General features: G+C 31.0%; 1 protein-coding gene across 3 annotated transcripts in view; it reads left to right on the top strand.

The window, feature by feature from the left end:
* Positions 1–9,368, top strand: part of LOC117169533 (85/88 kDa calcium-independent phospholipase A2) — a 14,417-nt gene extending 5,049 nt beyond the window's left edge. For 2 of the 3 annotated variants that reach the window (XM_033355953.1, XM_033355954.1), the window contains 2 exons: positions 6,068–6,176; positions 6,650–9,368. In XM_033355953.1, coding sequence (XP_033211844.1) covers positions 6,068–6,176; positions 6,650–8,725 — 2,185 coding nt within the window. In that variant the 3' untranslated portion in view covers positions 8,726–9,368. The remainder of the gene's footprint in view (positions 1–6,067; positions 6,177–6,649) is intronic. The other variant, XM_033355955.1, reaches the window with a different exon arrangement.
* Positions 9,369–13,240: the final 3,872 nt, after the last annotated feature.

A 13,240-nucleotide genomic window follows, 5' to 3' on the forward strand; every position in this document is an offset into this window, starting at 1 on the left:
TCGCTAATAAATATTTGAATATCACAAAAGTAATTTAAGAAAAAATAACGTTCTTCTACGATCAAACGGCAGATTGTGCAATTTTTTGCAGAAATTGTTATTAACAATTACGCAAGTTGTCATGCCATTTTTTCATCACTCTTAATTTATTTTCAGATAACTTCAGTGAAAAAAAACGTTTCTTTTGTATATAAAATTATCAATTTTAGTTTTGTTTCAACAAACGTTGATAACAATCACAATGATGTTTTAATCAATTTCTTTGGTTAGTTATCGCAATAAATGTCAATCCAAAAATAATTGAAGAAATAACAGTTTTTTCCACAAGGAAACGGCCGATTAATATATTTATTTGACGAAATTGTTATTAAGAATTTATATTACTTATGTCTGATAAATCTCGAAGTAGATAGCTGCCTTTGATCACAATTCTGAATTACTTTTGGTCAAAAAAATCATTTAAGTGTGAGAAAAATTAAATTATTAAGCATTTCTTTCTGGCAATGTTTATAAAAACAGTAAATGTTAACTTATGCCCATTTTTCTTTAAAACTTATGACTCTTGTGAAAAATCTTAGCAACTAGCATGAAGCAAACATTATTTTCTATGAGAAAGAAACACTAGTGAGAATTTGTTTATAAGAATTGAGCTTCCGGGTCGAATAAGGGCACATAACCTTTTTCGCGGGAGTGGGAAGGCCCCTGTAAGCTTTCAAAAACATTTTCTAATTTTTATTTTTAAAGACTATATCTAAATGTAGAATTTTATTGTCCATCTTTGATCGCACAGGAAAAAAGTTGTAGCTTTTTTAGTTTTCTAATTAACGCCAAAAAACTGGCTTCTTGAAAAAATCAATTTTAATTGGTTTGTTACTTCAACTCGTGCTCAATCAATCAGTTTTTCAGATTTTTCAATAAAATGTTAAGGAAATGCAGTTCGAAATGTCCTTCGACTGATGAAGTAATTCAAAACGTTATTTGAAAAAATGGTTGTAAATTTGTTTCTGATGCGTGGCGCGTATGGGACTTTTTGTAACTTCCCGGGTTTCGTTTATCGAGCTAATTTTGAGCAAGAAAAAACTTCCAAAGAAGTTTTCTGGAAAATTGTAGCCCAATCAAATTGTCAAATGAATAAATTAGTTTACATCATGCACTATTATTTATTTATGCATAATACGTTGATACTACCTGATTATAAATAGGATCTGAGACTCTCGCTACAGCCTTGTGCGAATCTCTTAGCATCTATCGACTTGAGACGTTAATAATCTCTTGAATATGAATTCGATTGGGCTAAAATTTGGTAGAAAACGTCTTTGTACTGTTTTTAACAACTTTCTCGTTGGAAGTTTTTTGTTGCTCAAAGTTCTCTCGATAAACCAAACGCTGGAAGTTAGAGAAGTCCGATAAGCGCCACGCATCAGAAAAAATTTACAACTATTTTTTAAAAATAATTGTTTCAATCACTCTTGTTCTATCAGTCGAAAGAAATTTTGAAATACATTTACTGCAAATTTTATTGAAAAATCCGAAAAATTGACTGACTGAGCACGAGTTAAAGTGAAAAATGAATTACAATTGATTTTTTCAAAAATGCCAGTTTTTTGGCTTTAATTAGAAAACTAAAAAAGCCACAACTTTTTGGCTGTGTGTGGGGGGGGGGGGTCAAAGATGCGCAATGAAATTATACATCTAGGTGCAGTCTTTAAAAATAAAAATTCGAAAATGTTTTTGAAAGCTTACAGGCGCCTTCTCACTCCCGGCGAAATAAGTTCATGTGCCCTTCCTCGATCCGGCAGCTTATTTGTTCATAATAATTGAGCTAAATATTACTGAAAATTATTTCTGTTTATGAATGCAGATGCAATAATTTCGGCTAACAGCATTAACAAAACTTCTAAATAGATTAAAAAATACGACTTAACTTAATTACTGATTAAAGACGACCTGTGGTAGATTAATATAATAATGATATATAATAATTAGTATAATAACGGTATGAATGAAACAATCCTATTCCAGACCATTTTGCGTGGCTGTGGGTACAGACAGTTTGGTACGAATAGCTGGATTTTTTCGGTGCAGAATTGGAAAAGAGGCTATTTGTACAAAAATTTCAGTACAATTAGACAAATTTTGTCGGTACGTGTAGATTAGGGTGGTCCAAATGTATAAATGTAAAAATTCGACTATCGATTTTTGGCGATCGATCCCCTCTCCCCCAATGTGTTTGATTTCCGGAAAAAGAAATAAATTTATTTTCAAATCGGTCAGCAATAACCCGTGCCCTGGGCTTGTGCAATTAATATGGGATTTTTAATGGAAAAAACTCGGTTTTCGAAAAAATGGAAAAATAAGTACTTGTTATTAACTTTTTGCAATTTAGTTTGGTCACCCTTTAAGGAAATTTCAACGCATAATTTTTATCCAATCATTTTTTTTAACGTTTCATCCCTTTTTATTGTGCCCGGAAAATGCCCCAAAAAAGCAAAATAGCAGTTTTATCTAAAATTCGTGTTAAAGACGGCATTTTTGAAACTTTCTCGACATGAATTACTTTTATCCGATAAGTGAAAAGTCTCATAGTATTTTCTAAATAACTTTGAATTTGCTAATCAATTATTGTTTGTTTAAACAATTTTTCTTTTGCCTTTAAGTTGTGAAAAGTTATCACTTTTTGGGATAAATTATACAGTTGATGAATTTCAAGAATAATATTTCTAACTTAACAAATTTATTAATTATTTTAATAATTTTAATTTTTCTAAATAATTTTTTCGCTGTTAATCTTGAAAAGTTACTAGTTTATGCAGTGGCACTGGAATGAAATTTCTTCTGGGAGGGCAAACTCTCTTTCTATTGTACCATATATGGTACAATAGATTGGTTGCCCCTCAAAATAATAACTTTTCACGATATAGAAGGATGAAAAATTCTTTTAAACAAATGAAAATTGTTTAAACATTTGCCAAATAGCCTAAACAAAACAATTAATTTTAACGAAAAAATTGTTTAAACAAATAATAATGGTTTAAACAATTGAAAATTAATTTTAAAATACTTGAAAACTTGTAAATTATCGAATATAAATAATTATTTCAGAAACAATTGAAACAAAATAACGTTTTTAGCATGAATTTGACATAAAACATAAAAACTTGAAAGTTATTGAGTAGAAATTATTCTTTTAAACTTTTTTTAAGTCGCGAGCAAACTTTAATTTACACAAAATTTATAAGAAGTACTTTTTTTTCTCATTTTTTCGAAAGCCGACCTTTTCTAATTTTCAAACCCCATGTTAATTTCAAAAGTCTAGGGACAAAGGTTAATGTCGACCTATTAAAAAAAAAAAACAGGGAATTTCCTTTTCCGGAAAACGAGCAAATTGCTTGGGATCAATCAACGAAACCCGAAAGTCGAATTTTTGGACCACCTTAGTGTAGACTCTTCCTTTTGGGTAAACGCTGTTTCTACAAAAATATTTTCTACACAGAATGTATTTGACACAAAATATACTGGTTATATTTATCACAACATATTTTCTACACACAATATATCCTATGCGGAATTAAATAGTATTATATTTTTCCTACGCAAAATATTGCCTGCACAGAATATATCTTAAACAAAATTAAATAGTAATTATTTTATTTCGAAAATATTCTTAAACATTGTATACAACAATATTATATTAATTTTTTTTTACACGATACAGAAAAAAATTGAAACAATTGTTAATCATTAATAATTTCGAATTATAAACTTTTAAAATTAAAACAAAATATTGAACGATTTTGAATTGATAACGTTCCAAATCAAAAATTTTCGATCAAGTTCCATTATTTTGAATGGAATAATAAGGAATGAAACTTGTATCCTTTCTAAATAAAAGCGTTTAAAATTTAACAATTTGAAATTCAAAAACTTTTAATCAAAATCTATCAAAATTGAAAAATTTCAGACAAAACTTTGAAAAATTAGTCAACTTTATTAGTTAGTCGTTGAAATTCTATCACTTCTAATTCAAAGCGTTCAAAATTAAACAATTTTATTTTATGCAAAGTCGGACGATTTCCGTCGGGTATTTTGGTAGTATACTGGTATCTCACACAGTACATTATTTCCAGAAGATCAAGAATACTTCTCTTAGTGCTCATTTGGCGCGTAATTTGATCAGCTTTCCATCGGTTTTTTTTTAAAGTTTCTTCCTCCATTTTCGAACGCGTAATGACAAATGATAAAAATGTTTAGTTGAAAATGTCGATGTTAATTCAATATCTGAATTAGAATGAGCCATGGCCATAAAATGGAGTTTTGAAGGGTTTCGCCACTCGGTTTTTGAGTGTACACCAGATTACAAAACATTACTAAAGATTTCAAAATATTTCAAAGATTTTAAAAGGATTTAAAATGTTTTACAAAGATTTCACGAATTTCAGAGGTTTAAAAAAGGCGTGTACACCAGATTTCAAATGTTTCACCAAAATTTCACAAATCTTTTAAAACTTTCAAAATATTTAAAGGATTTCAAGGATTTAAAAAAAGCTTAGTCACTAAATTTCAAAGGTTTCACAAAAATTTGGAACATTTCATAAAAGTTCTCAAAAATTTTAAAGGTCAATGCATATACCAACAAATGTAAATAGTATCTTTATAAGTAATTTCAAATTCATATCTACATTTCTAGGTAATATTAGCATACGATAAAAACATTTTCTAATAGTTTCCTATTAAAAATTTCCCTGGTGAGGAAGCCCTGGTGAACTATGTAGCTTCAAAACATATTGGTCCCTATAGTAGTATAAAAAAGACGGATAAAGAATAAGGAAAGAGAGCAACGTGTTTTTTGTCTCTTTTCCTTTTTCTCCCCCTTTTTTCCTTTTGTATATAACTGTCTCTAATGTGTCGATTAGACTGTTGTTTAGAAACATACTTATCTCATTTTCACGAAGTTATTTATTATGTATTTGCAAATTCATGAGAATGCGGGGCCGCGTGGACTTCGGCTAGACATCCGTCCTCAAAACTGTCCACGTGATAGCACCTAGTCAAATTTAAGGAAAAAAAAAGAAATTTTCAACAAAAAATGTAATAATTGATATTTCAGCAAAAAAAAGTTGAATCCTCAACAAAAACACACCAATTTTTAAGAAAGGATTAAAAAATGAAATTTCTACGCAAAGAAGTGGTTTCTTAAAAAAAGGAGTCAATTTTCAGCAAAATAATTAAATTTCCTACCTTATGAACCTAATGTTATTATTATAACCTGAAAGTCCGATTTCCTCAATGTCTTTGCGAATGAGCAATAAGATTTTATTTAGTTTTCTGAGAACTTCAAACAAACAACAAACACTAAAAAATAAAATGCCTATACTACAATTTATTTATACCAAAATATAGTTTTGACAGCTCTCGCACTGTCACCATTACACTTTGTAAATTTGTCCACTTCACGTAAGTAGGCATGTATGCTTACGATGTCGCTTCACGTTAGTCTAGGAGTCTAGGCTTAGCGACTTAGGAGTAATTTTCAAATTTTGGTTCTTTTAGTATCATTATTTTAATTTTTTAATTTTGAAAGAAAGTTGCCTTGTTCGGTATGTTATGTTATTTAATATTTGTAGTTTTTATAGATATATAACCTTTTAGTTTTATAGCGTTGGTGCTTATAGAAAACATTATTTATTGTATTATTCAAATATATCCTGCGATTGATGAGAATTGCATTTTAGAAACCACATTTTTATTAATTTATTAGGTTTTATATTCTGAGTATTTAGAGTTCATAGATCAATTAAGAAAATTAGAAATATGCATACTATTTACCTCAGAAATATTAACACAGATTTATCACGCTCTTTTTTATTCGTTCTTTTCTTTCAATTTTCATTTATTTACCTTATTTGAACTAAAATATACTTTATCAAATCATTTTTATATATCAATTATAAATTTCTTGAAAAAATCAACGACGCTATTCTGTTAATTATGTTTAATGAGATCATTTTTAGGTCATATACTAATTACATCTTTTTATCTTTACATGTACTTTCTTGAAAACCTTCAGCCTTTTTCGCTCAGAAAATCTGGAAATCACAGAGGAACGATTTATCATATTCAAGGATAAAGTTCCAGTTCTTGTGCAATTATGCAGAGAGGTAGTTAAGTTCTATGAAGTACGTTAACGATTTATTAACTATGAATGTATCAAATTCTACTAACCTTTTAATCCATTAGTAACTGACTGCACGATTTTATTTGACTAACAATCCATTTATTCTCGGACTGAATTACTAATTGAAAGAAGCATTCTTATAGTTATAATTACTTTAAGTCTAATAAACGTTGAAGTTTTACTTTTATTTTACATAATTTATCAGTTTTCAACCAGGGGTACATATCACCTGCATTGATTGTCAGAGAATTTAAGCGATTCTTTTTAAAGTTGAAATGCAGAAGCTACGTACCCCTTCATTTCCAACAAGGCCTTGACCACTCGACTTTTAGGTGTACACCAGATTTCAATGATTTCAATAATTTCGAAAATCTCACAAAGGCTTGTACACCCGATTTTAGGAGTGATCAACTCCTTGGCTTCCAATCAATTTATATAAACTGATATTATTGATTTGATTCTTCAATTTTCAAGATGTGCAACACAGGAAAGATACAAAAGCTCTGCCATACACTCGTGGAGCATCCAACCTGGAATTTGGCCCACTTAGCGGCTCATTTAACCCTCTACGATGCTTTCAATCACGACGTCGTCAACAGCCAGTTGAATAGCAGCGATCCTCAAACAGGAGTATCACCACTGCAGGTAGCGATTCAGACCAATAACTTACGAATGGTCCAAATGTTAATCGAAGCAAAAAGCTCGTTGGAACACTTGGACCACAATCGCAATACCGTCTATCATTACGCGGCCACTTCTACCAAAGATATTATCACCACCCTCGGGCCCGGTCTTCCTATAACATTGAACAGTAGAAACAGCGATGGCCACACGCCCATGCACGTTGCTTGTCGCAGTGACAAGCCTGATTGCGTCAAAGCTCTCCTACTCGTTGGAGCCGATGTAAACATTCCTGCTTCCGAAGGTCAGCCCTCCAGTCCGGGTTACGTCGGCGACTTTCTCCACAACAAACCAAACGTCTTGTACCCGGAAGACATGAAATTCGGAGGCACTCCTCTGCATTGGTCCGTAAGTCGAGAAGTAATCAACGCCTTAATAGAAAAGAATTGCGACATCGACGCTCTGAATTTTCACGGTCGTACCGCTTTGCACATTATGGTTCAACGAAAGAGACTCGAGTGTGTCGTTGCTCTTCTCAGTCACATGGCCAACGTGAACATCACCGACGACGAGGGAAATACTCCTCTGCATATTGCAGTCGCTGAGGCAACTCCTGCCATTGTTCAAATCCTTATCGGTTTCGGAGCCGATCTGAACGCAGTAAATTGGCTCCAGCAAACGCCAAGACACTTGGTCAGCCACGACACCAATGATGGTAATAAAATTTTGTATATTCTCCACGCAGTTGGAGCAGAACGTTGTTCAAAGGACATGCTGGGTTGCACGACTGGTTGCAAATATGACGAGGAATATAATGGAATAGCCCCGCCAGAACCACCGACTGCTGTTCCCAGAACGATTTTGGATCAGATGCTGTACGTTGCGAGTATGGAAAAGTTGGCGTCAAAGAAACGGACACCCTTGAAAGGCGGAAGATTGTTGTGTCTTGATGGCGGTGGAATTCGTGGATTAGTCCTGGTACAAACTCTGCTGGAGGTGGAGTCCGTTCTTGGAGAGCCGATAGTGAGTTATTTCGATTGGGTCGCTGGAACATCAACTGGTGGGATCCTTGCTCTTGGATTGGCTGCAGGGAAAACTTTGAAGGAGTGCCAGGCTCTTTACTTTCGTCTGAAGGAGGAAGCTTTTGTCGGCATGCGGCCATATAATAGCGAGCCTTTCGAGAAGATCCTGAAAGAATGCTTAGGAGCGGAACGAGTCATGTTGGATATCAAAGATCGTAAGGTCATGATCACCGGTGTTCTTGCTGATCGCAAGCCTGTGGATTTACACTTGTTTCGAAATTATGATTCCCCGAGTATAATAATGAATGTCCCGACTAGCACAAAGTTTAAGGAAACACTTCCTCCGGAGGAACAGCTTCTTTGGAAAGCGGCTCGAGCTACTGGAGCGGCTCCCTCGTACTTTCGAGCTTTTGGACGATTTTTGGATGGTGGATTGATTGCTAATAATCCGACCCTGGACGCGATGACCGAGATTCATGAATATAATTTGGCGCTGAAAGCGATGGGGAGAAGTGAGGAAGTTGTTCCTTTATCGGTGGTCGTTTCTATCGGAACTGGGTTGATCCCGGTGACTTCGTTGACGGAAATAGATGTGTTTAAACCGGAAGGCCTGTGGGATGCGGCAAAACTGGCGATGGGCGTTTCCACGTTGGGACATCTCTTGGTTGACCAAGCAACAATGAGTGATGGGAGGGTTGTGGATCGAGCCAGAACCTGGTGTTCGATGATTGGAGTTCCTTATTACCGGTTTAATCCGCAACTGACAAAGGAAATAGCCATGGACGAGAAAAGTGATGTTCAGTTGGCGGAAATGATATGGACAGCTAAGGCGTTTATGCACGCCAATAGGAATCAAATTAAAGAGTTAGCTGCTGTTATGAACTCAATGGCCCGATCCATGGATTGAGATTAAAACTCTGAGTTTATTTAAATTGAGAAACTTGTTGCAGGTTAAATGTTATGACAGGGTGTGTCTACCTGGCCGTCTATAATTCTCAAGATGAAAGTGATAATTTTTATTGGTTCAGGGAATTTTCCAAAAGAATTGTAATTCCGAGTTATGCGTGGATTTAAAAAAGAAGTGTGGTAAAGGATAATTCTGATTTAGAATAGACAAAATTCCAAAAGATTTACTAGTTTGACTTGGATCGGGGAATTTCCCGAAAAAAATGATATAATTCTGACATGGAAAAGGAAATTTTCCAAAAGAATTCAAATTTTGAGGAAGGACATGAAAATTTCTGAAAGAAGTATAACAAGGTGTCTACTATACCTGGAGAACCTGGAAATGTAAGGTATTTTTTTTTTAATTGCAATGTAAAATTCAATAACTTTTACGTTTGAATTTTTTTTTACTGGAAATTAAACTGTTCTATTTTTGGTTTAAATTTATCGTTTCTAATTAAAAATTCAAGTATGTAGTTGAAACTGTATGTATTTTGTTGGAAATTTATTAGTTTGTTGACAATACTTTCTCTCTCTTCATAGAAAAATCTCTTATATTTCAAAATTCAACTCATGTTCAAAAGTCGTCTTTTTTGATTTAATTAAACTATTTTTTATTAAAAATTAAAATATTATCTGATTGAAATATGAACTACTACATTTTTCGTTTAGAATTCATATTTTTTGGAATACAAATTTTTTTACTTGGTTCATCTATTTAAATATTCCATCACGTTAGTTAAAAACCCATCTATTCAGCTTAAAATTATTTTTTACTGAAAATTTAACTATTCAATTTTTGTTTGAAAAATTCTATTTTTAGTAGAAAAATTGTATTGTTAGGTTGAAGTTCATTTTCTTGGTTCAAAATTTATCTTTTTGGTTTAAAATTTAACTATTCCAGTGGAAAATTAAACATTTTAGTTGAAAGTTCATAACTTTGTTTGAAAATGTAGCAATTTAAAAAAAATTATTACTTCCATTTTTGGTTGAAATTTGATATTTTTTAGTTCAAAATTCAACTATTACAGTGAAAGATTTATCATTTTAGTTGAAAATCTATATTTTTTATTAAAAATTCAACTATTTGAATTGAAGATTTATCATTTTAGTTAAAAATTCATCAGTTTGGTTAAAAAAATAATTTTCAACTGACCCCTGGATTTTCCAGGATTTGAGTAGACACCCTGTATAATTCCCACGCCTGAAAAATCAAAAATTGACTGCCAAATGACCCGATTACAAATCGTCTGGCAGGTAGACACTCTGTATTCGCATTAGGGAGCGTTCAAATGTTACAAGTTTTTTTTTCAAAACAGGGAATTTTTAAACGTGTGCTCATCATTACACTTTTAATTAATCTGTGAAATATATTTAGTACTTTTTTAAATAGTGAAAGAAAACTTACCATAGTCATTTTTCTCTTTTTTGTCTTTCAAAAGAGTGTCATCAATTAGAGAGTTTATCATCTTGCCTTGTCATTGAAGGATTGAATTTGAAATTTGTATGGTTCTTAATTTGTAACTCTTTAATGCCTACTTAAAAATATCATCCCTTTTGGATTTTGCAATCTGGAATTTAGAAAGGTTGATTTTGAAGATATATCTGTTTTACGTAATATTTGAGCGTTCATTTAGGGAAGTTCAAAAATATTTCGGGACGAAACATTCTACCTCCAGTGAAAGAATCTCTGATCTAACATAAAATGCCATATCCGCCGTTGTCGAGTCTTGAATTTAGAACTCGTAAAACTTTCTAATGTTACAAGTTAAAACCTTCAACAATAATTAATCGCACGCGACTTTTATACGTGCTTTCGGCTTTTCATAGATTTGAAGTCATCATTCCCGGTTATAGTCTAGTAATCAATTATTATAGCGAGTACTAGAGAAATTAAAATTCATATTGGTCGTGTGATTGTACACTTTTATTATATTTAATGTTGATAATTTCTAATTAGACTCTAACTGTTTCGTCAGTTCCGAAGATTGCATGAGGGATTAAATCGATTGACGTTAAATTGTTCTTTAGCATGTTATTTATTATAGAGAAATGTTATAAGTGAACCACAACCGAATTTCTTCTGAAAGTTGATTTTCTATTCAAAAATTTCATTCATTTTATTATGCAAACTACTGGGAATGGTTACACTGCGATACGTCACCTGGTGACAAAAAATCCGAACCAAAAAGAATAGGTACGACTTTAAAGATGCATTTTAATTTCTGCTTAAGAGTGTTTTAACGATTTTTTTTTAGAGTTTAAAGTACTTATTGGATAATAAAAATAAGTCTTTATCGGAAACAAAGGGTTTTAGAAGGAATTGACATATTACACAATGAAAAAACACATTTTTGACAGAAATATTTTTCTATAAAAAAACAAAACAATTATTGTTCTATTTATTGTAATTTTCAGAAGATTATAAACGTAAAATGGACATATTTTTGGACGTTATTATTTGGACATATTTTATGGACGTATTTTATGGACATATAAATGGACATTTTTATTAATTTATACAAGAAATATTTACTATCTAGAAATATGATCTAAAAGTCAGGTTCGAGTACGTATTTAAATTCGAATCGTCTATTATTCTTATTTTTTGCACAATCTGGATAAAATTTGTCGTTACATACATCAATCAAAGTATATGTAAGTTTAAAATGCATTGAAATTTACATGAAACAGTGAAATAATTTTTGTTTTTTTTAAACCTATTTCACCAAAATGTGTTTTTTTTTCACTGTATAAGATGGAAATTCTATCTAAAACTATTTTTTATGAAGATTTGTTTTTAGTATTGAATCGTTGTTTTATAATTCACAAAAAAAATTATAAAAACACTTTTATGCAAAAATTAAAATGCATCTTAAAAATTGTACCCACTCTTTCTAGTTCCAGTTTTCGGCACCAGGTGGCGAAATGGTAGACAGAATATTTGTTTGCATCGAAAACTGAGGATATTTTAAAACAATCAGCTTGCTTGAGAAAATTTGGATGTAGTTTTATCTCCAGTGGATAGTCTCTAAGTGTTATAAAATATAATAGGAAAACAGTTTCGAGGCTTTAAACAAATTGATACTACTGCAATGAATTCTTCGCACATTGGTAATGAATGGTTTGAATGAAAATATCAAAAGACAATGAAATTGTTTATAATTTTCTTCTGTTAAGATTTAAAAAATGGACGATATCTAAATAAATGGCACAAGAAATTCAGTGCGTAGTACAAATGAGTCCATTTTAGTCATTATTCACTGAAATAATCTGTAAAAGCTGTAATTTTAAATTTTTCAACTTACATCGAATGAAGGTCCATATAATTTAATTCTCATTTAATTTACAAAAATAGAGAATACATTTTGAAAATTCGTCTGATTTGAGATTTACATAATTAATTGAATTTTCAGTTAGCGCCTTTTATCTTTTGGTTAAATATATCATAATTATCATTCTTCGGATGAAATATGTTTTTAGGGCATGTGTTTATTTCTAAGTCTTGCCGTGAATAATTGGCATACTGTAGGCTGTTTATAATTATTTGTGATACTGAGTTACCTAAATTTAATTGTTAGTTTTAATTGCACAAATTGCTGTTTTTTTAAAGTAGATCATTATTTGAATTTTATTTATTAATAGCAATCAATTTACAAGAGCATCAAAATTAAATAAAAATTTATTTATTTCAATTACTTTTTAATGCAGACGTAAATGAATTGTTTCGTATTATTAGAAATCAAACATTAAAATCAGTCACTGGTATGCAACTGTTTTTTCCAAATATAGTTTGTAATGAAAACGATATTGTTGTAATTCGAATAAAAGCAGGATTCACGTGAATAGACAACAATTACCGAATAATAGTAATTACTGAATTCTGTACTGATATACTTTTCGTCGAATTTTATTATTAAGTTTTCTATATATGTAGTGCTGGAAATTATGCTATTAAATAAAAATTTTCTTTAAACTCAGATTTTTATTAAAATGCCTTTCAAAATAGTTTTAAAAATCAATAAAAAATAAATTAATAACTTAAAATTAAGGGTCTTTTTTTAAATTGAATATTAAATCACTTGGGTTTTTTATTACATAATATCAAGCCTTTTACGAGGTCTTTTAGTTTAGGATTCAATGTATGGTTTACCTCTTGAGCAAGAATAATTATGAATCATGCTCATTACTTTATTTAGTGTTTTTTTATTACCTAGTAAATGTACTTTTAATATATTTAATACATTTAGAGAAATTTATATAATTTCTGATAAAATCTCCATTTAAGTACTTTTTTCAGAAATAAAATTAAACCATGTATACATATGAATACAATCACAATTTCGCATGAAGAAGTATTAAGTTAGATAATATATATATATATATATATGTGTGTGTGTGTGTGTGTATTTATGTATAAGATATTTATAAATCATAAGTACATAATACAAATTTATGACGATTCGATAAATAACGG

The sequence above is a fragment of the Belonocnema kinseyi genome, chromosome 3, assembly GCF_010883055.1.
Source record: "Belonocnema kinseyi isolate 2016_QV_RU_SX_M_011 chromosome 3, B_treatae_v1, whole genome shotgun sequence".
NCBI classification, from domain to species: Eukaryota; Metazoa; Arthropoda; class Insecta; order Hymenoptera; family Cynipidae; genus Belonocnema; species Belonocnema kinseyi.